A 25,027-nucleotide genomic window follows, 5' to 3' on the forward strand; every position below is an offset into this window, starting at 1 on the left:
GGGTCCCCGGGCTCTTTAATCCTCCCTCTCTATTCATCTTGCCAATTCTTCCTATTCTTTCCCTACCACACTTGCGTTAGCCATTATCCTATCCTTCAACTAAACATCCGTTTGTTCGGTCAGCCTACCTGCCGGTCACTCTCTTTTTCCCATTTTCCCTTTCCCCCTCTTTCGCACTCCACTCACACCACCCCCCCAAAGTACAGCATTTCTGCCAAGCGCAGGATTGCCTAGTGGTTGATCGCGTCGTGCGGACACCTGCGTCAGTGTGGGCGCTCTAGCAAGCTGACTAGGGCTGTGATTCTCTCTCATCGATCCCTTTCCCTCCCTTGCATCGTTTCTTCACCCACCTGTCTCTCACGCAGCAAATAGCGTTGTCGGAGCGGATCGCCTGCGTGTCTCTTTGATCTTCTGGAATCCAGCGGCTTCGTGAATGGTATCTTCGCCCCGGACTCAGCCTCCATTCGATTTCCTTTCCTCCTCTTCCTCCTCCTTCATCACTTTCGCCGCTCCCGCACTTGCGTCTTCTGTCATTGCCGGCCACAATCAGCGTTCATGTCGAGCCCAGGGTCAAGCGGTGGGCGCCTTCGCTGAGTGTCAACTGAGCCGGCTCATGCCCAGGATGAGGTGTAGGAAACGTTTCAAGGAGGATGCTTGTTGATAATACATCGAGAGTGATAACCCCGTCGACCATCGCTGTCTGATTTCGATCGCCCGGAACCGCCTCGACGAGATCCCTGCATTGCTTTTCCCTTTACTCGACAATCTGAGTCCCTATACGTCTCCGTCGCGGTCTCCCCCTCTCTCCCTCTCTCTCTCACACTCTCTTTCTTTCTTCTCTCCTCTCTTTCTCCGACTTTCGACCTTGATCTTGCATATATTTATATAATTACGGCGGAAGAAGACGGTGCTCACACTGATTGAGGTCAAGATGTTGCCCTCAGTAGCACCGTTCCCGCCAGTCCAGCCGCACCACCTTAATTATCGGCACGGTGCCGACGCTACAAATGGACCTTACGACCGCAATACATCATTTCTCACGTCACTCCCCCGCAGCGATTTCGGCAAAGGCTCGTTCCAGTCCGTAGCTCGATCTCGGCTGCAATATCCGCATCCTATACAACGCCTCGAGGTACCCGATGCCACGGGTCTGGTACCTAGTCCGAAGAGTGCTGGCGAGCACGCATTACGAAGGAAAACACCGAACGGGACACTGGCGGCTGGGTATGATGGCACACCAGGGGATACTACCCTTCAGCCCGCGAGCAAGCACCTCTTGGTCTCGCCGATCGATTCGGGCCACCTGGTACCGCCTCATACAGGATTCCCAATGGAGACTTGGCAACAGGCCAATCTGGATCAGTCTTCGGCCGGAAAGCACCTGAATTTCCCGCCGGTATATCGAAATGATTCGAGCCGAACTAATGCAGGCCCATCAGAGTTGACACAAGGAGTGAATGGCACCAGTTGGGTTCGTTCATTGAACTATGTTCCAGGAATGGACTCCATGCTGAATCAATCACTTCCAATGCAGCCTTCGCAGCAGCGATTCTATTGGCACAATGGCGCCTATGTTCCCACGGTTCTACCAGCGACACTTCAGCCCTGTGTCGGTCCCACCGCATCGGCAGGAACAGGACCATGCGGTCCATATTGGCCTGATGGTGTGTATATTCCGTATCGCCCAGCGGCGTTTCGAGATGCCCGGTTCGACTCGCCCACTCCTTTTGCAAAGGCGACGAACCCACCCGCCCTTCAATTATTCGACGCAAGCCAACAGGCCTTCAGCCGGGGCGCTATATCCTCGGGAAGTCATCCCGACCCGGGCCTGGCGTGGAATCAGGCCCCTGCTGGAATGGTCAACTCTGAGTTGTCCATGAAAAACAACTTTCCTCGGCGTCATTCGGAGCACAAAGTTGCTGGTCTTTCAAGCGGCCAGCGGACATTGCCGTATCATACGCGCCAACCTAATCCTACCCCTGGCTTCTCGCATCAACCGGCTCACGAGACAGGTCCGTCTTGGTCGGGCCCTCCAAGTACTCAAGGGCCCCAACTGGGCTCTACCGCAAGCCCACAGGCAACAAATGTGGAGTTTAAGGAGAAGGTGCTGACATGGGCTCATGGTGTTTACGTTGACCTACTGGCATCGATTCACCAAGCACGACGGAATAGTATCTCGAATGCGGCTGCTGAGGGACAGAGTCAGCGATTCTTGAAACCAAGTATATACCCGAAACCACCGCGTCAGCCTGGTCTGGATTTTTCCAGCACCAATGCTCTTGAATCGAGTCGTCACAATAACTACACTACTGGCCAGTATGACCATGTTCAGAGGAACAACACCATTGGCAACATAGGCCAGAACGATACTGCCAGCTTTCAAACTGGTCGTCGGTATGAACGTGCTTCACTGTCTCAGTTCCCGCAAGCTGCAACCGATGTACAGATGCTCGACCGGCTCCGCCACACTGGACGGTTTACTGCATCGACGGCAACGGCTCGTTTCGGTGCCGCACCGTTGAACGAGGGTTCTATCACAGCGAATGCTGTATCCTCTTTGGAGATGTTATCCCATCTCTGTGCGGAAAGTGGTTGGGAGTGGATTGATGGCATGCTTCTTGGAGGCTGTCTCGCTTATGGGCTTGGGGATTATCATAAGGCCATGCGTTGGTATACTAGAATCATCGCTCGAGATGCAACGTGAGTATGCGATTGTCTGTAAGTAGCTGAGTTGTCTAACCAAGCACAGGCATGTGGAGGCGATATCCAACCTTGCGGCCACGCTCCTGGCGCTGGATCGCCGAGAAGAGGCGCTGCAACATTGGCTTCGTGCCGTCAAGCTCCGCCCGAGTTTCTTTGAAGCGGTAGAACACCTGATCGGTCTTTTGTGCAGCAGCCAACGCGGCAAGGAAGCAGTCAACATCATTGAGTTCGTACAGAATTCCATACGCTCCCCTAAGAACGGCGATTGTTTCGCGTCCGACGAACACGCGAGTGAACCCGAGAGCGATGCGGAGAGCAGAGCGTCGAGTGCGTCCGATCTGGGTTCCTACGAGAAAGCGTCCTTTGATTACGATGACGACTTTGGTAGGTCGGTTGCCGCAAATCGGGGCTCGGCAGATGTTGGGTCAGCTGGATTTGGTTCCAGCGGCTACGCCATACCTGGCTGTGATAATGGCAGAATGCTGGCTCTCGTCCACGCCAAGGGAAATATGCTATATGCTCTGGGCGACAATGCTGCAGCTGCCGTAGCCTTTGAGGATGCGATTCTGATTGCAGCTGGACGAAGGCGCCATGGGATCCAAAGCCTGATCAAACAGATATTCTCGGCCTTCACGCAGGGTACGCATCACGGTTACCCCGGCCCAGAGCAGCGTGGGCAGCAGGAGACCATTCTCCTGTATCCAGACCATGCTCTGCAGACTGCAAAGCTGGTCTTTGCTCCCTGCGGAACACCCCCGGGGATCAAATATGTGCCAGAAGGTCTGGCACGAAAGGCCGCCATCTCCACTACCAGCAATTCGTTGCTCTCTCTAGCTAAGATATACCAAGACGGCATGTCTAATATTTCTAGCTCCGGTGTTCCCAGAGCTGCTCCAGGCGTTCGCGATATTCTAGCACTTTATTATCTTTCTCTTTCTCTTCAGCCAAGTCCGTCCACCGCAAATAATGTTGGTATTTTGCTGGCTGGCATCCAAAACAATGCGCCCAAGAAAGTTCTCCCCCGTCCAAGCGGAGAGATGCAGCATCCCGAAATACCTGGTGTGGTGCCCGGTACGGGAATATCGTTGGCTCTCGCTTATTACAACTACGGTCTACACCTTGATTCGCGACATGCCCATCTTTACACAAATCTCGGAAGTCTTCTCAAGGATATTGGCCAGTTGCAAGCGGCTATCCGAATGTACGAACAAGCTGTTCATTGCGATAGTAACTTTGACATTGCGCTGGCGAACCTGGCGAACGCAGTCAAAGATGCCGGCCGCGTCAACGATGCTATCGTTTACTACAAGCGTGCCGTCAAGGTGAATCCTGAATTCGCCGAGGCGGTGTGTGGCCTAGCCAACGCCCTGAATTCTGTGTGCAATTGGGTTGGCCGCGGTGGCATTGGCAACGGCTATGGATTCCGAGACCGGTGGCATGTCGATGAACAGGGTATGATTCGCGACGCATACACTATTGAAACCGGGACTGGTTGGATCAAACGAGTTGTTGAAATCGTTGACCGCCAACTCAAAGAAGGGGAAGCTTGGGGTCGTGGTTTGCTTACTTCCAACGTGATCGAGCAGCTGTGCGCGCAACTGGCTCCCGCGGCCGGTTCGCGCGGCCATGTCGCTTTTGGCACTCTAGCTAAGATCCTGCAGTCGTGGTCAGGTCAGCGGTGGGAGGGCTCTAGGATTGTCAGGATCGTGGAGCGTGCCATCAGGGCGATTACCTGGCAGTGGTATCAGGATCGGTACGTTTATGGCAAGGAATACCCTCTGACCAAATATCGGCGTCCACAGCTTCCCTCTGGCCTGACGGCGCCAAATGCACCGACAGTCCTGCCTTTCCATACCTTCACCTGCCCGCTGTCGGCGAAGCAAATTCGGCAAATCTCGCAGCGGAATGGGCTTCGTATCTCTTGTTCCACCTTGCGTTCGCCGTGGCTGCCTGCTACTGTTTTCCCTCCGCCTCCCCCTCCGCACCCTTACATCAAGGTAGGGTATGTATCATCAGACTTCAACAACCACCCGCTTGCCCATCTGATGCAGTCCGTCTTTGGATTGCACAATCCTTCGCGGGTGAAAGCATACTGCTACGCTACGACTGTGAGCGACAAGTCGATCCATCGGCAGCAAATCGAGAAAGAAGCACCGGTCTTTCACGATGCTAGTGGATGGCCCGTCGATCGACTTGTCAGGCAGATCGTTGAAGACGGAATCCATATCCTCATCAACCTGAATGGATACACCCGCGGTGCCCGGAATGAGGTCTTTGCTGCTAGGCCCGCTCCAATTCACATGTCTTTCATGGGCTTTGCAGGGACTCTTGGGGCGGAATGGTGTGACTACATCCTTGCGGATGAACTTTCTATTCCCCCTGAGACCCTCTCACCCGGGCGGCGCAACGTACGGATGGAGGACCGGCTACTGGAGGAAGACCACGGTGAGGATCTTGAGAACTGGGTGTACGGTGAGAAGATTGTCTATACCCGCGACACCTTCTTCTGCTGTGATCATCGGCAAAGCGCTCCCGATGCTCAAGATCCCCGCCTTGCTTGGGATCAAGAGCAGACCCGACGGTGGCGCATGCGTAAGGAGTTGTTTCCGAATCTCAGTGATGACACCATCATACTTGGGAACTTCAACCAGTTGTACAAGGTAGGTGCAGCACAGGAGAATAGTTCAGCCCGTACTAACAGTTTGTCAGATTGAACCCACGACTTTCCGCACATGGCTACGCATCTTGGCACGAATTCCTAATGCCGTCCTCTGGCTCCTCCGCTTTCCCGACCTCGGCGAACAGAACCTTCGGGAGACAGCCGTTGCCTGGGCCGGGGAAGAAACGGCATCTCGGATCATCTTCACCGACGTTGCGCCCAAGAATACGCACATCTCGCGAGCAAAGATCCTGGATCTGTTCCTCGACACGCCTGAATGCAATGCTCATACAACAGCGACCGATGTGTTGTGGAGCGGCACGCCCCTCTTGACACTTCCTCGGTACAAATACAAGATGTGCTCGCGTATGGCAAGCAGCATTCTGAGCAGTGCTCTGCCGAAGTCTGACGCAGGCCGCGAGGCTCAGTCGGATTTGATCGCCATGTCGGACGAAGACTATGAGGACAAGGCCATTCGCCTGTGTCACGGTCTGAAGTACCAGCCTGGAGGACAGGGACGTGCGACGGGCAGGTTAGCCGACCTGCGCCGGATGCTGTTCGAGGAGCGGTGGTCCAGCAGGCTATTTGATACGAAGCGATGGGTTCGAGATCTTGAGGACGCCTACGAACGAGTTTGGCAAAGATGGGTGAATGGCGAAGAAGGCGATATCTGGTTATGATGTGCGCATCAGAATATACCCCTTGAGCGATTTTGTTTCTTGTTGGACATGGTGTGATGTTTATTTATATTTATTTGTCTTGGTTCTCGGCATGTAGGTCTATGTCTGTGCATATGACCCTTTTTGGTCTGTCAATTTTGGGTATTTTGATCTTGTGTGCGTGGAATTTTTGCATACTGGCGTTGGATGTGTGTGTGTCTAAGGAATGGATCAATGATGATGACATCCCGGAGGCTGTATGATTGTGTATCAGCAGCTTGGCGGGCATTTGTTTTGGGCTTATGACCGTGATTGATATCTTGGGTAGGCGTTGTGGTTGCGATGATGTCTGGGACTCCCCGAACCTGTCGGGTTGAGTATTATGGAGTAGCGATTGATAGAGCGAGTGGTGACTTTGGATATGATTCATATGCCGTATTTATATTTCCTTCTCTGTATCGGATCGATAAGGTGCTGTTCAGGTAGTCAGCCTTAGGCATGATAGAGTTGCAGCTGGTTATCAGAACTTGTGCATATGCAGTATTACAAGTAGAGCATTAACTACTGCCGTAGATTGCTAACTCTATGTCAAATATCTACTCTTACTCCACCAGAGGGATGCCTCTCTTCTTCCTCATCAATACAATCGTCATATTCATATTCTCGCATAGCAAGCTACTACAGGGTATCTGAAAGCAGCGCTCCGAGTTTGCCCTGAACTATAAACCAAAGTACTACAATACAATAACGCTAAATGAAAAACAGATCTCACTATGAACATTCGAAGATTTCTTCAAGCTGACGATCGGTAGCGAAAGCAAATAAAGCAATGGGAATGCCTCTGCCTTTTGCCATCATATTTTTCATGATGTCGGTATACCGTTGAACCTCATCTGGGCCAAGATCACGGTAGATTTTTCGACTCTCTGGTCCCATTGTTGCTATGAGGAGGAGCTTGCGCTCCTTGAGAGTTAATAGCACTAGTGCTATATCAAGCGCATTGAAACCATTGAAGCACTCTCTGGCCATATTAACTGCATGTTGTATGTCGAGCCGGGTTGTCATATGCTCTTTGGACCATGCTGAACGAAGAAACTCAACACGTTTTGCCCATAAGTCCCTCTCAGAAGCGTCCGCAAATTCAGGATAAAGATCATATAACCCCGCCTGGATGAGCTGTTCTAACGACACCACACTAGACCGCCCAGCATGATGCAGAACCCCTTGCGAGAGATACTCCCCATTGTCATAGTCTGGGTTTTTTCTTAGTCGAAAATCGAAAAAGCTTCGCATACTCGGATCAACTTCAGGGGCATCACGATACACTCGAAGTAATGACTTGTCCCGAGCGAACTGTCCACGAGGAAACTTCCTCGTGTCGACTATGCATATGTAGACTTCAGCGGGGTCACGGCACCATTTGTTGCATCTCCAGATGGCATACTGGATGACATACAGTAAAGAACCGCTCCATGACATCAGATTGTCAGCATCCTTAGATTTAAACCACTTCAGATGATTGTATAGCATTCGGGTTGATTCTCCTGGAGGCCGAGAGAGGAGATCGGTTCTGCTGCGCTCTAATTCTGCGGAAATGCTTTCGGCGGAAGCTACAACATGGTGGTCACTCCGGCCAGAGCTTTCCTCGTCAAATGCCCTAAACAAGTATCGCGGAACTTCTGCAAGATGGCAATTGGGGAGACGACTCGCTGGCGGATAAAATAGCGTGGTGGGCTCATCAGGACATTTACTCAATGCGCGAACCCAAAAGCCGATCCACTCTTCCCTTTGCTGCTCCTTCCTCTCAGCTTTACGCTCGCATTGCACGCGATAGGCCTCAGCATAGCTATCGTCGATAGCAAGTCGATTTTCATGCTCATAGTATTCCCCGCTTTCGAAGTCAGGGTCATACGGCTCTTCAAAGCTGGTTTCTTCCAGGGATTTAAAGTACTTATTAGGGTGCAGAGTCCCGGAATCACAAAGTGCCTGAGCATAGCACTCCTCCAATATTCTTCGCATGACACTGCTCTCGTTGGTAGTTTCATCGTCAAGTACATTGCCAGCGATCCTCTTCACTTCATCACTAAAATGCGATAGCATTTTCTGCTCCAGTGTCCATGGGCTAGCAAGCGATGTGAGGTATGCCATGATGTAGTTTTCAGTGGCATCGCTGAGCCTCTTCGTGGTCTTCGCAAGGGCAACGGCTTCTCTTCTCAGGGTGCTTAATCTTGCAACGTACTCGCCGCTAGGGGTCTGTGTGCCTTCGATCACGGTTCCGACATGTGCTGTGTTCGCTGAGGTGGATTGGCACGATGTTACCAGGGCCCTAATCGTCTTCAGGAGATCTTGAGTCGGATTTGAGCGGTTTGAAGTTCCATCGGCAAAGCTCAGTCCTCCGAATGTATTAACAAGGCTGGTGAACTGTTCAGCCATGCTTGCAATGCCTGACAATAGACTGTACTCCGCACAGTAGGGTCAGCGAGCTAGAAATGGTCGCAGTTGCGTTGCGGGGATAGACAAAGATAAATAGAGATTCTGTTTTCTGATCGTGAAAGCAAAACTGATCTCTAGTTATATGCATATTTATATCTCATGGTCGTCTTGTTGGGATTACTAGACAGCCTCGTTTTCTGCTGTGCCAGGCACCAGTCGCGGCTGGCTTCAAGCCTTATGGCAATCATGTCCATGTGACTGGGGCGCAGCAGTGGAAGTGTTAGAAAAAGGCGCTCTCTCTATCCTCTCACGGCTATGGCTTAGATGGATAACAGAGACAACAATTAATACAGAGGTCATGGTGCATTTACGACCGTACAGGCTAAGCATAATATGACCGGATAAGTATTGGCTAGTTATGTACCATGGTGGGGATGCAAACATCAACAAGTCGGCTGGATGGTGTAGTTGGTTATCACGTATGCTTCACACGCATAAGGTCCTGGGATCGAGCCCCAGTCTAGTCACTTCTTTTTGCATTTTTTTTTTGTTTGACCTTGAAGTTTTCTATCTATAAGGAATGTGTTTAGTGTGGGCTATTGGACTTTTATTAATTGTTTGTGTCTATCTTTTCTTAAGTTGTGTCATGCTATGTGGGTAGTTGGGTTGGGTTGGGTTGGGTTGGTTATCTGGCGCTGTACATGCTTTTGTTACTACTATCATCATGAAGGTCATAATATATACTAGTATCCACGCGGATCGTAAATGGAGTATCTCCCAATGTACTGGTACTCGGTAATTTCGAACATTTTATTTTTCTTGCAACTGAAGAAAAAAAATTTCTATCGCAAAAATCAAATATACCTCACATAATATAATACCCAATCGCCCCCTGCTATGGTCACAGCCACCATTAATCCACCCCTTTCAGCGATATGCCCCAATTTTAGCAGCCGCTACCACCTCTCGCTTCATGCTGTGCCGATTGTAGTCTCCAGTTAAGGTATTCCTTTCTCTCTCTAAATATAATAATTCATTATAAAATGAGGGACTTATTTTGATATGCCGCCGACGGTGTATTGAAATGACACGGAAGAAGAGGACTTACCGGAGCAATGCACTCATTGATCACCTCATCGTTCTAATGGTGGATACCTGTCTCGCATTGTGTGTGTGTGTGTCCGTAACAAAAGGAAAAAAGCATTTGCTCTGCCTTATTCTCATAAGTCATGTATTGGCATCATGATAACAATTTTTTCGTGTCGAGCAATTATGGGAATAGATATGTACGACAAGCACCGGCAGCTGCGAAGTAATAATAAGAAGGAGATCAGTTGTCGTCGAGATAATTTTTTTTCTTTCTTTCTGTCTTCCATTCGAAGGAGTGTGTACTGATTCCACATATACACTATTCAATAGGACTTCACCGCGAGAGAGAGAGAGAGAGAGAGAGAGACAGGCTTGGAATGTAAGATATGATGTTGTTATTGTAGTTAAGATGCTGCGCGTGTTTTCTCCGTACATCATGTACCTGACGATGTGGACTTAGCGCAGATGTTTATATCCTTGCAGCATGTTATGGGTCATTTTGCATAGTTTGCAGGCCGCCAAGTCTGCCATTTTGTCACGCAGACGAATGGTCGGAAAGTCGACGACTCTTTTAGATGCTGTATGATCAACACCGGAAACATATTTGGCGCGGTTGTAGACATCCCTAGACCAATGGTTAATGACCTCAAGAACATAGTACTGGACTTGTTACTATGTGCTGAAGACGGCTCTGGCTTGATAGCAGAGAAAATCACAAGTCTCGGAATGCTGCTGGGTGTATATGACATGACAGGTATCCGATCAATTCGTCTTTGACAGACTACTTCCAGTTGTGACGGGATAATTCAGGCAACGAGATGATCCTATATAGATATCGCAGCGGACATCGCAGCACATAGCGCAGGTGACATCGCTAGGTACGCTATGTAGTTGTTCGTAGATACACTATCGTTTGTCACCAACATCATCACTAAGGAAATCGTGGTTCAAAAAGAATAGTTCTGTTTTCTTCCAATGGCCCCTGAACCTCTCTAGGAACCCCCATAAGGAATAGCTGCAGGATAAAATCCACTGCTATGAGTCGTTAGCCAAAAAAGCTGAGACATATGAGTCCATGATAATCTTTTTGGCCCACTTGGCAAAGCCATGGCATGTATAAACGCCGTCGAAGGTTCAAGTGCTTGAACTATGTTCACAATTGCATGTGATTCGCAACCCTGTACACCATGTAGTCGTTGAACTTGATGGAGAGTATTCACTTGTAACTCAAGCAGAAATATATCTGGTTCGACTAGTAGCCAGATTAGGTTATAAGAACCATAGCAAAGGCCGTCTGGTAGCGAACTGTCATGTTAGGACTAGATGTAGAACAGCAAAGAGCCCGTGATGTCGAGCACTCAACAAGTCACGCGATGACCTGGTGAGCTACTACAATGTTATCAACGATTGATGTGGCTTAGGGCCCGAGGCATGCGTCTGGAGGTCTCTGCCGTGGTATGGAGTATTTAAGAAAGCTCATGTCCACTAGACCATAATCTCTTCAAAAAGTGGATAGGATGCCCAGCTCCAATAGGGCCATGCTTCGATATGGTATTTTCTCTCGAGTATGTCCAGGCTTGCACGGTCATGAACGACCCTTCTTCCTTCCCTTGTATCCCACGAAGTTTCTCATATGCTAATTGTGAATCATCGTAGGTGTGCCCTAAGCCGGGCTAGGGTTCTGTGTCTGTGGACAGCGTAGGATAGAGGGAGACTGGGCCGTACCGGCGCATGTGCAGGATCAGCTGTCATAGGAGATGAACAGTAACCGAGTGGAGTAAGAGGACCGGTATGAGTGTCGAACATGGTTGCTGTGATATACATTAGCAGTTTATGTATAACCACTGCGGACTGGCCCTTATCTGTATAGATGAGCAAGACGCGTTCCCGGTATGCTCACCCATAAGACCTCTTCAAGCGCATATGCGGCCAAAAATATTTGGCCATGAGTTGTTTGCAAACGAGATTTGCAGAACAAGAGTCGAACGATGAAGAGAACTTGCCCGCTCAGCTTTCGCAGAGCTTGCTGCTAGGATATACTGGTAGTGGAAGTAAAAGGCTTAAACCAAGTGGTATATCCTGACCGATGTTTGCTGAGCCATTGTGTACTTCGAAGAACTTCTGTGTCCATTTTTACAGTCTTGCGACACATTAGACGGACTTCGATTCGGATTAGCTTCCCTAGTCATTTGATGAATGGGTCCCTTTGTCTAGAGGCACACGTCAATATATGAAACAATCCACTGATCCTCATCATGCTCTTTCAGAAGAGCTTTGTAGTGGCGCTCGCCTCCGGGTATGAATGAAACCAGATGCTTAAAGTCCGGAGAACCCCAGTCACAGTGACGGTGACGGTGTTGCTTATCTGAGACATGGTGCTATTGCCCTTGTATGTAAGCCGTCGCAGGTCTCGCAACAGCTTCTGTTCTGACCCAGTGTCTGTATTTGTGGCTATCCTCCAACGGTAGGCGCATCTTTAGAACCGGTAGGAGTTTGCTTGGGGTCGTATGGTATATCCAGAGAATGCCATGACATCTTCTGTGGCCTAGTGTAAGCATCGGCGCTAGTACCGTGTTTGAACATGTCTTCTATGTTCTTTGATGTCTTTGACCAACGACGATTTGAAGACTCTGAAGGTGTGTAGAGGTTGCTGATGGGTTGGGGGCGGGGAGGGGAGAGGGTCAGGTATTGTTCGTCTCTTTTAGAGTCTGCAATGTTGAGAACTAGCTTTAGTATGGGATGAATGTTCTGCTATGACTATAGAGATATTTGGAGCTGCAATATCTAAGATATAAAGAGGCTATATGACATTATTGGTAATAGGAATAGCCCTGTAATGGCATATGGGCGAAAGGATGGACTCAGTATCAGCGCTTTAAGAGAGACAGCACTTGCTTGTATCTCTATAGAAGTATACATGGGGGTAAGGAGAAGAAGAGATAGAAGCAGCAGAGCTGAGAATTAATACAGACTCATTCTATCACTGCGAAGCATAATTCACCATATAGAAGTCAATATCAACATCATTCAAGCCCTTCATTGACTACATCAACGCCTATACTCACTCCAAGCAGTGACTACATAATACTGAATCATGCATAAGCATCATTAACTGATCACAAGGCTGCATCAGCACCCCTCTCCCTCTCAGACACCCAACTCCCATCATTCGCCACTTCTGACCTATCCAGCACCATCCATCCACCACCCCCAAAACCGTACTTTCATCCCTCGACCACTAGATGGATAACACCGCGTGGGACAAGAACCCGGTGGCATCACATGCAGCCCTCAACGGAGAATTCCAAATCGCATACCTTGCTGCAAAGGTGCGGTTTCCAACCCGCGTGCAGGGATAGTCAACGACCGTCGAGCCAGCATGAGCACCTACCTCCTCCTTCTCCTCTCCTTCAAGAGCAGCAAGGATGGCGTATGTATGACAATGACCAGCATTCCAATCCTTCGATGCAAAGCAAGCGGCTTCAACAGGTAATCCCCACTAGTTTAGCTAGCGGAGGGATGGGGAATGGGGGATGGGGATGGGATGGTTGCGTGGCTCGGGATCGGGGACCTTTTCTCCTCGCCTTCGGGGTTTATCGTCGTTGGTTCTAGTTGGTTTATCTGTCAAACAGGCTGGTCGTGATGTCAGCTAGCCAGCCTCACTAATCAGCAGCTAACTACCCCGACCTGAGTCTGAGTCGGAGTCTTCATGGATGAGTCGAGTGGCACTAGTCAAGAAAGATTTTTGGGTTCGGTTAGCTCGTCTATTACCTACATAAGTAAGACTAGTAAATGGATGGCAGAGGAGTACCCAGCTGAAGTCTTGACAATCTATCCATGATGAGCAGCGTAGTTATTGAATCTAGATCATACAAAGAAGGAGAATAATTAACCACTATCTCTATTTTTTCATCATCACGCACATGGCATCCACGCTTGGTCAGCGATCGATAATCATCGAGAAGAAAGCGATCACAAAGTAGGAAAAAACAGGGATTGTTCTCAACGTAACTATAGACTTTTTTTTTGTTTTTTTCCCTTTTGACTTAACTGATGGCTTACAGCAGTAGGGGTCACGCGAACCCAGGATCCCGGTTCGTCTTCCTTCCTTCCTTCCTTCGTTCCCTCACGACGATCTGTCGTAGTACAGAAATCCCTCCCTCTTGAATTGATGCCCTAATGAGTACTAGTTGGCAGCCACTCTCGCATCAATTCTCCTCTTTTTCGCGTCTCGAGGCTGGATCGTGCGCCCCCCAAACTCTGCCAACTGGTTGGTCAACTATCCTCCGTACTATCGGTGGCTCCTCATGCAGCCAATATCTCCTAGTCTGGGTTGACCCCATCCTGTGGTGGAGTAAAACTAAGCGGAGTCAGACAATCCATCCTACATACAGGGAAAGCGTGGAGGATAATACCGGCAGGGATGGTTGGGCGCTACTTAGCCTTGTGCATATGATCTGGAGACAGGCAGGCAGCAGACAGGACAAGACAGGTCGTGCTATTCGGGTGTCATTCTTATCCTCCTTCCGTATCTATCTACATCTACATATACCGATACATCATGCATAATATTCTTTAATCGTAGGCCCGTTTAGTCAGGGGTAACTGGACAGCCAAATAGAAACACACGATAGATAGATACTATCTATCCAAGAAATACCTGAAACCCGCCCCCCTACTTTAACACATCTACTATGATCCTCCTATCTCCCTACTATAATATCCCATCAAGCGATTAATCAATCCCACACACGATCACCCTCACCCTAGAACACCCCGTCGAACTTCGAAACAAAGCAAAAAATAGACACAACAACAAACACAAACACACATACCCCTGCCCTATTTGCCTCCTCCCCGATGTTTATCCTTCCCCTTTAATGATTTGAAAAACGCGAGTCATGAAACATCCTCTTTAGGAAGACGGATGAGAATCTCTGCCTAAGTGCATGCATACATACATGCCATACTTAACCTAACTAACTAACTAAACCAACTAGTCAGTCAATGAGTTAGTTAGTTAGTTTGAAAGAGTTCACCTTAGTAAGTGAGTATGTCGGCACCTCCGATCGATCAGATCGTGTGGCTTAGGTTACACACGTCCTACTTTACTTTACTTTTCCCGTGGAATGGAATGTGTATGTATGTAAAAGAGGCGTAGCTGCCATCTCTAACCTATTACAGCAGGTATGTACATAAATAAATCAAATAACATGAAATTCAAAAACACTAAAACTCAAATTCATGTCCCAGCAAGGAGAAAAACTGGAGTGACTGCGTGGCACAGGGGGAAAAGCGGACAAGGCACTCGGTCAAATCATTCAATCAATAAGTCCGATCTAATCCGTCCGTCAGCCTCGCTGCCAAAAACCGTTGTTAGCAACAGCATCACTGTAAGCAGAAAGAGACCTTGCCCCTAGACAAAGGGGGTCGGATTGAGTTTACCACATAACTTACTTAGAGAGACATGAATATAGTCATGGATGAGATGGAGATATGGTGGATGGAGCTGAGCTAGCTACTTACTTCGCCCCCTCGTTCATCCATTACGGGACTTACGCTCATACATAACAAACAAACACTGCAATACAAACAAAACACAAGCAGAGAAGTGGTGGTCTTAATACAATACAAAACCATACACCCGCAACGGCTTGTATCTGACAAGCGCATCTCCACGTGGTTTAGCAGGAACCCCTTACGCAGAAGGGGTTTGTGCATTGGGCGCTTGTCCCTGGTCGTATTGCGTATTTGGTTGGCCCCCCTTGTATCTGTGTATGCGGTTACCAAGGGGAAAACAAAACAAGCTAATACACACAATACAAGGGTATGTTACATACCCACAGACATACACACTAACTAACTACTGTGTAAAGTAACTTTTAGTGTCATACGGAGTATACCGGGAGGGACCCACCCAGTTGACAAATACTTGTCAATGGTGTGTGCCTTGGCTGATTTCGCACAAATTCGATTTGGGAAAGTGGTCTGTGTGAGTGTGTGCGGTAAGTGTGTCGTCGACTGTCTATCCATCAACAAGGTAAACTATCTACTTAGCGTTTTTTATTTTTTTCGGGGGTCCCTGCGCTCGGGGAGCATTGATGCCGCTTTTTGCTTGCTGTCTCGCTCTCTAGGGACAAATTGGGAATACAATATTATCATCGTCATTATAATGATGATTCTTACATGAACTGAAATCATCTAATTCCATATATACCATCCGATTCATATTACCCAAACCCCCATCCTTTCCTCAGTAAAAGTAGTAGCTCCGCGTAGCGTTACAGAATACGAAGCTAACCTATTATAACCATGATTTTTTATTAAAAAAAATCCCAGATTAGTTAACTGCGTTTTTGCTTGCCGATCACGGGCGGACCGGCAAGGCGGGTACCCTAATCCTAACCAGGCCAAGTCGATCATCGATCACCCACTCACCTCCCACACCGAGATCCTCCGACATCCAATCAAATGGTGGAAACCGGGCTCGAATCTTAACGTCGAGACTGTGCTTGCGCTAACTTAGTTTTTCTTCTAGTGGTCCAGTTTTTTGAGGGTTCCACTTCGTGGTTCCAGGGGGTGGTGTTGCTGCTACTTAGTGCTATCTAGTTAGTTAGTGTGACTCCGTAGTTAAGCTGAAGGATTAAGTAGTAGAGGAAGAAATACTAAAATACGGAGTGGGATTGATGGATAGGTCGGCGGCGTCGTCATGACCCTGACGTACTATTGGGGTGGTTGATGGAGTCGGACCTGAGTTGTTAGTAGACCCTGAAGTGGGAGTATCCGTGAGGAAAATTATGCAGTGGCATGGATAAATAGTACAGAGTACAGAGTAGGGATATCTACATTATGACAGTAATGCATGCAGTGTCTATTTCCATGTAATAAGTACTATCCCAATACGACAGAATAATAATAATAATAATAATGACAAGTACCAATTTCACCCCCCGAAACAATCAAATCAAAGAGATACCCATGCACTCCGTAGTAACAGTATCACCTCCTCCGCTATAGCCGCAAGCGCAGCTACAACAACATCCCAGTCCAACAGACGAATAAAACGACCCGGAAATGCGGGCAAGAACTTAACTACTAGCTAGTAGCTTACCCATTAAAGCAACGGACACACTCCGCACTTGCACATTCATCTAACCTCAATGGGTATATGCAAAGGGCAGCAATTAATTTATTCTTAAACCATGTTTCCTTTTCCCCTCAGCAATAATAAGTCAGAAGTAGTCAGACCAATTAGCGCGGGATGTCCGATATTTCCTCTTCTCTTTTCAGCCCGCACTAACTACTAAGCACCACCACCCTCCAGATAGAGTGAGTGACCACTAAACCCCCATAGTACTACTTACTTATGGACTAGGTAGTCTAGGCAGGGCAGAATTTCAACGACGCGGAAAAGCTCAGATTAGTAAAGAATCCCGAGAATCCGTCAGGTTCCAGAGTAGTCCAGAGACACAAATCCCACCCCATCCCATTCCATCCCATCCCAAGCTGGAATACTACGTATGTACTATGCTATCCTAGGAAGGCCTCAAGAGCTGAAGGAGAGGGCCAATTTTTCAGATTCTTCAAATCAGGTAGGTGGGTTTGGAAGTTTTTCACTTTTTTCATCGTCCATCGGATATACCCGCCGCTATGCTGCCTGCCTGCCTGCCTGCCAGCGGGCAAAGAAAATTACCTATGCTCGGAACCACCGGGCGAATTCTACGTTCCGATTAGCATTACTACTACTATGTGTGTATGTATCTTCGGAGTACCTCGCAACGAGAAAACTCAGGGAAAGGTTCACGAAACGGTAAAAAAGTCAATTTTCATTAAAAAAGGGGTTGGAAAGCTTAAACAAGAATAAACGGTAGGAAGTTTACCAGTGGTTGGTGCCCCATCAAGACATAGCTAGCTAGCTAACTTACTTTACTATATTATATTATACTAATCTAAATCTGAACTATACTCTACTGAGTATGCTGTGCGGTTACTCCGTAGAAAACTAATCTATATCAGCCACTATTAAGCTTGGGCACTACTTATCAATCTGGATAAAACTGGCGAGACAAGAGGGGTTGTGTCATGTCATGCTGTCTGCTGCACTCTTCAGGGTCAGCTTGGGCAGTAGGGGGGCCAGATTGGAAGAAAGGAAGAAAGAAAGAAAGGAAAAGGGTGAGTTGAGACCCACTCATTCTCTTCTCTTTTTTCTTTTCTTTTTTAATTTTTTTTTCTCTCCGGCTGTCTTGTCCTATGGGGGTTTACCATCCCAGGATACATTGTCATCGTCAGTAGCAGTAGCGGCGGCGGTGGTGGCTGTTTTTTACCGCCTACGAGAGCAAGCTTCTACAGAATAAGGTAGGTGTGTGTGCGTATATCCTTACGGGCCTATCCTATTCCTATCCTACCCGCAAGTACGGGACACGGAGACAGGTAGATAGATATTCTTCCGAAAGTCCCGTCCCGATCCCTTATCCGAAGGAAAGGAAAGTTGAAAACCAAAAAAGTCAAAAATCAACAACTCCGATATCGAAGCCCACCCCTAAAGAGGAAGGTTCCTCAGAGAAAAAACTCGTCGGATAGGGGGGTGTGGGAAAGTCAAAAATATCCTCATAAGGAGAAAATAATACCACTAAATCGAGAAAATAAAAACGTGTGTATACTGTATACTACTACGGAGTAAGTAGTGAACGATCTCCAGCCTCGTCCTCGTAGCGAACAAAGCTCCACTGCGACCGACCACCCAAACCCATCGCATCGCATCGCATCGCATCGATCACGTTCCGTTTCCGATTTCAGGTTCTCCAGATTCGAATCCATCCACCCATCCATTCATCCATCCCGTTCGATTCAGGAGAAAGAAAGAAAGAAAGAGAGAGAGAGAGATGGGGGGGAGGGACTCAGGGTGGAAACTGTGCTCTCTCTAACCGAATGCAAATCGTGGGCACAGTGCCTCGCGCGACCGTTTCACATAAACAACAGCAACTCCGACTAAAAGTGAATAGCAACCCTTGGTTCTGGGTCGGTCGCTTGGAGAAGAAGGACGTTTTTTAACCGCGCCGACCGGCGGTAAGTTAGTGAGTCTTCCTCGCAGGGACCGCGGGAAGATCACTACTTACTCACGGGCTGGGGAGGGGGGAAGATAGAGGTTGTGAGTGGTCGGAAGTAGATGATTACGGAGAAGCGACTAGAATCTTGACGAGAGGATTGGGTCGGTGGGAGGTTGGAGATCAAACCAAGTGTGGGTGGGATGGATAGTATGGATCTGGATGGATGAATCCATGGATGATGGGATGGAATGGATCGGGGAAAATCAATCAAATCGTTGGGCGGGCGGAGCGGGCGGGTTAGTAGTGATGTTGAGCTTTTTCCGTTTAAGGAAATCGGCTAGGGTTGATTTGATTCGATCAGATCGGGGGGTGTGGTTTTTGGAGATAGCAGTATCGTAGATTATTTTATTTCATTTTATTTTTCATTCGAATTTAGTTTGGGGGTTGTTTCTGGCTCTGGTTCTGTTTTCGCCCCCATCTTCCCCCCTTCTAGTCAGGTATCGGAAGTAGATGGATGTTGGGCGTTAATGGTAATAACAAATGTCTGTTATGGGATAGGGTTGTTGAGCGTATGGTGTATGGGGATCATACGAGCTCAGCTGAATGGTGTCTGCGCCGCCCCCTGAGGCATTCTGGGGGGTGATAGTTAGGAGGGCGCAGCACCCAGCGACTATTGGAGTGGCAATATTTGGAGCTGGATGAGGAGGCGGAGAAGAAGAGAAGGGAAGCTGTTATAAACAATCTATCTGGAACAATAGAGCTCCCCCATCCATGCATAAATCTGCATAGTTGACGATCAAACCGGGTGCGGGAAGAAGGGAAAATCAAACCGTAAATCTGAGAATAGCTAGTCAAGCTACTCCGTAGGTTGGTTCTGGGAGAGGGAAAAAAGGGAATTTCGCACCTCAACGCTTCAGCTACATATCCACATCACTAGTACAAAACAAGATCTATGGGGGGAAGTAACAGAATAATACTAATAATATCGGATACTAATGTCGCATCATTTGGGCAGAAGACAGGGGGTGTGGGATGAATGAAAGAGGTGCACCAATGATTCAACAACTTTCTCTGTTTTCTCCTCTTTGGCTGAACGCACTAATCCCCACAGTCGTATATTAAGGTCCCCGAAACAACCGCATCGGTTCTGTTGGGCATGCGACCAGATGGCCGATAGAGTCGGCAGGGAGTTGGTGATGGAGATGGGGATAGACGAGACAGCTTTAAAAATAAACCTGACAGAGCTTTGTAGATTGCTTCACTAAATTGTAATGTTGGAGGTGGATTGTTTCAGCTGTCAGGATGCTATCCCCGGCGGCAGTAGTAGTGATAAAATGCAATATAATACAAATTAACCATAATCAATTTTAAATGCATCCATACATTTGACTGAGCGTTGTGCGTGTGTGCCTGGGGCTTAATCAATTTCGAGCATTAATTGTTAATTTTGACGATCGCTTGACTGGGCTCGTCTGCCTGCTTGGCAAACTGACGTACCCCGTATCTTGGGTCGTGGTCAGAGGGGGATCCATGGATGCGCTGTTGGAACTTTAGTTGCTCTATCTGCAGCATCCGCAGCAGGTTCGGATGCTGGAACCTCATTCGATGCTTCCACCAGAATAATATGCCATCGTGGAGATTGTGTAACGGTCGCCCAGGGCTCCACTGCCAAGCCCTTCATCCTTGACCAATGGATCGGAAAAGCGGAACATGCTCGAGCCAGAACAGGAGGTAGGGGAAAAACTTGGATGAGTGGTAACGAGATGAACACAGATCGGTTGTTGTTCACCACACGCCCCCCCCATAGTGCGAAGGGCGTAAATCTCCTAGTTAGTCCGTCTGTCAAATCAGGATGCAGGATCGGGGATGGAACTGAGGGTACGTCACGGTGTGCATGTCGCGAGTGGACGGAAGTGGATTAGCGGGGCGCTAACAACCAGAATTCCAAATCAGATGTAAAAAAAGATCAGCGGTAGTTAATTAATGCGAGAATCTCTTGGCCGGCAGGGCTCCAGATCCATTGCGCCGGCGGTGACTGGTTACTGCTGCTGCTTCTTCGTTTCCTCACTAGGCCATTGTTGGTTTTGGTGTTGGCATTGTCGTCTACTCCGTATTGTCGAACTCCTTTAGTTCACTGGAGTATTGGGTTACCCCATGGTGCGACTGGCACGGATGTAGAATGTCTTGTTTCATGCTATATTTGTTCTGGAACTTGGTAAACGATTCAACGTCACAAGAAAGTCCCAAAATTGGTCCTGTGTAACCCCCGGAGCCTTGTGTCAGAATATGCCCAACCTGGTAGGTGTGTATGTGTATGGGTATGTACTGATGTGTAACCCATGCGTCTGAGAGATATCTACATAGTCATGCGTACTTGATACGAAGCGTAGGATGTCCCCCACCGGCCAACGGCCGTCAGAGAGGGTCACTGGCGAGCCAACGTACTCCAGGACGAGCTGCATCATCCTTTCCTCACCCTTGAACTTGACTCCACCCAACTTTGACCCCAGCTGAATCTGCACCGCCTACCGGTAGGCGAGCAGGAGCTGGTATGCTCATGCACGCATGGCAGCGCAACAGTGGTGCGTGTGAGATGTTAGATTGGCTGAAACAGACCACCAGTCGTGGGTATGCAGTGCGTAGAGCACTGGAGACACTCCATGAGTGCCAGTGCATACATAATACACCACACAGAGTGGATTACAGCTCCTGCGTTCGGTGACCCCGCCGATGCCTTCATTCTTGATCAGTCATGGTGATTGCCTGATCGGCATACGTGCAGCACCGTCCCCTTCACTGGGTGTGGCTTGGTATCCGTCGCGAGTGTGGCGAGTCAGGTTGGGAAGGAGAAGCCATGTCTCCGAACAGCACGTCACGATTGGGATAGCCCGAAAAGCCACTAGTGAGTTGGACACCCAAGTCCAGACCAGGAAGGTCGTAGTGGCACATCTTGAGAAGAAAATGGTGGCGGGAATGGAGGGGAAAATAGGAAAGGCTGCTCCATCGTCCTTATCGTTCGTCCTTTTGCGCTTCCCTTTATATTTTCTTTTTTTCATTTTCACTTTTGTATTTTCTTTTTTTTTCTTCCTGCTTTCCTTCTGCCTGTTCTCTACTATAGGCTGCTTTGAAGCCCGCTTCTTCGGGGACCGCTCGAATGCTGACATGACAAGAAAGCCATTGGGGAGAATGAAGCCCGTCGGATTCCCCATCCCCCATAACTCTCTCGTACCGCGGATGGGTCCCAAATGAGACAGGCGGTTGTTCAATTTCCAACAAGCTTACTTACCTTATCCAGACTGAATGCTTGCGCAAAGGTAAAAACAACACAATCAAATAAAAGTAAATAAATAAATATACCAAATCAAAAATCAAAAATACAACACGGGACAGCCCTGCTTCGAGACCGTTAGCGACACATGCGTAAACGAGTAAAGAAAGGGAGGGTAGAAAAGGAAAGGGAGGGGCGCTGGCGAATCAACCCAGTCAAATCGGAATCCACCAAGTCCCTGGGATAAACTTTGTCTGGCTATCAACCTTACCTCCCAACTGGGGCCAAGTTAACGTAGTACTTCAGTAAGAGGAGGAGGGGGAGGTGGTGCTGGTGGTGCTGGTAGTGGAGGGGGGAGAAAGGGTAAAAGCCTTCCGGCCATTGAGAACACTTCCATTGACACTGGCCGTTATGCATGAACCATCACGACTTCCAACATCCACCCCCATTCATTCGCCATGCCAATCCCGAAACTCCAAGTGGAAGGATTGGATCAGACAGTCGTCAGCTGTGTTCCTAATGGACCTATCCATTCCACCTTTCCCGTGGAGATGGTCTGCCATGCGCCAACGACGGTTGGTGGATGCTGTCCGGTGTTGCTGCTGCTGTGTCTCTGTTCAGCCAACCTTGTATGTATGTATGTATGTATGTAGTATGTGGTGGTAAGTAGTTTCCACTCCCTTCAATGTGAATTCGTAAATCATTCTTCTTTTCTTTTCCAATGACCCATATTCCATTTTAGGCTTGTTTCTTTTTCATAATTCCTGAAATCCCGGATTTTCTCGGTCTCTTTCGAACCCAGTAATTGTGCTGTCACGCTGCCTCCCCTCCTTGAACCTGCTCGTGTCTCTCCCATGCAGTCTCGCCTCGTAACTTTGGGTCGCCCCTTGCGTTCTGAACCTCAGATTCCGCGGCTTTCACGGGAAGACAGGAGCTGATGACAGCCAGCCACAGTCACGGAGGATATGCGGCGTTGTTCCAGTGGATCCTCGCCCCCTATCATCCTCCTGGGCTCGTCCATGGGCGCAACGGTCAAGCCTGGCTGGCGCCCAAGAAAGTAAGCCTGCCAGATCCGGAAAAAACACCCCCCATCCAGAATGGGTGGATAGTGGCCGCGTCGAGAGAGAATTTAGTCAAAGAAACAGTAATCGGAATTTACAACTTAAGGAACAGAAGAGAGGAGTTATTTGAGTGGGAAGTATTATTAATGTATCATTAAACGATCATCTGGTCGATAGCGCAATGTAACAACCAACAGTCATGGGGTATTATTAGATCCAAGCTCACAGTACTTTCCAAAAGTCTCCAAAAACCCAACCATATACATGTAAAACAATGGACAGCACTCCTCAATCTCCTCTATACACAATGATTAACCCCATACCCAGTAAGCCAAATGATGAGCGACAAAGAAAATAAGGGAAGGGAACACAATAACTATGACAAAAGGAGATCCCGAATGCTTTTTTTGGTACCGTAAGGAAACCGGGCCGTATCCACGTGACCCGCAGTGGAAATAGCCGAGCCGAACCATCCAAAAAGACAATATACATGAGGTGATGATATAAGTACAAAGGAAATTATGCCAAACAAAGGAGTGACGAGGGTCGGGAGGTCATGTACATAAAATTTCCCATAGAAAATCGATGACAGAAGAAAAGTTCGTTGATCATATCCAGCAATGGTCGCTATCGTCATTTAGTTGAGCAAGTTCTGAAGACCCATCCGCGAGTCGCGCGGGGCTTCTGTCTTGTCTTCGATCGGAGCAGACCATGTGGGAGATAGCGGAGAGTGCTGGTTCCATTGCTGGTGATCGGAGATCCACCGTTGCTTCAACGAGAGATCGTGGTAGGCATAGATCTCATCCGAAGTGCTCTGCCTGCGGAAGTCGCCGTATTGCTGTCTCATGTCCACCGGAAGGGGAAGAAGCTGTGGCGAGGCGATGGTCCTGGGAGAGGAGGAAGAGACGGAGTTGTGGTCCGAGATCATGGAGGGAGGCTCCATGGAAGAAGCTTCCGAGAAGGCAGGCAAGGTGAGAGGAGTTTCGACAGGGCGGTTAAGAGCAGGAAGTGTGTAGATCGGGGTCAACTGGCGGGGGCAGTCGATGGAAGAGGCGGAGAAGGAATCCCTCCGAGATGAAGGAGACTTGGTCCAGGAAGTCAGAGGTCTGTCGTTGGAGATGGAAGAGTAGCGAGAACGGCTGATGGGGCTGCTCAAGCCCAGAGAGGCCCGCGCATATGGGGCCTGGACCCGTCCGTGCATCGTGCGTCCGGCGTGAGGCGAGCTGGAGGTAGGGAGACCTCTTCTCTTGCGGTTCATGCTGCCGTTCCACCAGTTCTTAACTGCATTGTCGCTGCGGTTTCCAAGGCGTCGTGCAATCTCAGCCCAGCGCTTGCCCATTTCGTTGACCATCCGCTCGATCATCAGGCCCTCCTCAGCAGAGATGGGCTCACGGTTCAAAGAGGGCTTGAGGTTCTGGTGGAAGCGCTCCCGGCATTGCTTGGGTGAGCGGTAGTGCATGTGCTGAGAGATGCGGACCCAGTTGTTGGGGCCTTGTTCGCGAACCAACTGAAGGAGCAACTGGTCCTCTTCGGGAACCCAGGGTCCACGACGATGAGTGGGAGCCATTGCAAGTAGTTGACAAGGAAGAATTAATCCGAGTGATTGATGGAAGAATTTAGGTAGTTGAAAATCTAAGGATGTAATGTTAGACTCCAGAAATGCCAGGAGGTCGGAGAGTTTTTAAAAGAGAGTTGGGGACAGTCGAAGGGGGGCGCCGACAGAGTTCAGGTACTATGCGTGGGCGGGGAGGGTTGACGTCTTTTAAAGGGAACAGGCTTCTTACCGTGGGGTTGGCTGTGTGGGAGGTTTAGTGTACCCGGAGCGGACTAGACCAGACACACACACAAGTGTAATAGACACACGCGGGTGATGGATAAGGGACGAGAGTAGGGTAGATAGACAAGCAAGGAGGAAGGAGCAATGACCACGCAACCGAGCTGTTGGGTTATGTAGGAAGTAAGAGTGGGAAGTTGGGGAGTGAGAGTTTGTTTGATGATGGAGAAAGAATAAGGTTCAAAGGTGCGTCGTCGAGGTGGTAGATATATAGGAAGAGAGGTGAGACCCGGAAGGGGGAATTGGAATTAGAGGAAGGGCGATAGACAATAGT

The 25,027-nt window shown here is 48.8% G+C and overlaps 3 protein-coding genes and 1 non-coding gene across 4 annotated transcripts; 2 read left to right on the forward strand and 2 right to left on the reverse strand.

Moving 5' to 3' along the window:
• Positions 1-931: 931 nt before the first annotated feature.
• AKAW2_20605S (UDP-N-acetylglucosaminyltransferase) lies at positions 932-6,042 on the forward strand (the record flags this gene model as incomplete). Its single annotated transcript, XM_041685337.1, has 4 exons — positions 932-1,471; positions 1,535-2,700; positions 2,750-5,363; positions 5,413-6,042. 4 exons carry the CDS (start codon positions 932-934, stop codon positions 6,040-6,042), a joined length of 4,950 nt encoding a protein of 1,649 aa, XP_041539431.1.
• A 750-nt stretch (positions 6,043-6,792) lies between these two features.
• On the reverse strand, positions 6,793-8,454 carry AKAW2_20606A (uncharacterized protein; the record flags this gene model as incomplete). The annotated part of the gene is made up of 1 exon (XM_041685338.1): positions 6,793-8,454. One exon carries the CDS (start codon positions 8,452-8,454, stop codon positions 6,793-6,795), a length of 1,662 nt encoding a protein of 553 aa, XP_041539432.1.
• A 453-nt stretch (positions 8,455-8,907) lies between these two features.
• On the forward strand, positions 8,908-8,981 carry AKAW2_t20015S. The gene has a single exon. It is a non-coding gene; the product is annotated as a tRNA-Val (tRNA).
• A 14,575-nt stretch (positions 8,982-23,556) lies between these two features.
• On the reverse strand, positions 23,557-24,486 carry flbD (putative MYB family conidiophore development protein FlbD; the record flags this gene model as incomplete). Its single annotated transcript, XM_041685339.1, has 1 exon — positions 23,557-24,486. The coding sequence occupies one exon, from the start codon at positions 24,484-24,486 to the stop codon at positions 23,557-23,559; it is 930 nt and encodes a 309-aa protein (XP_041539433.1).
• Between the last annotated feature and the right edge of the window lie 541 nt (positions 24,487-25,027).

The sequence above is a fragment of the Aspergillus luchuensis genome, chromosome 2 (genome assembly GCF_016861625.1).
Source record: "Aspergillus luchuensis IFO 4308 DNA, chromosome 2, nearly complete sequence".
NCBI lineage: Eukaryota > Fungi > Ascomycota > Eurotiomycetes > Eurotiales > Aspergillaceae > Aspergillus > Aspergillus luchuensis.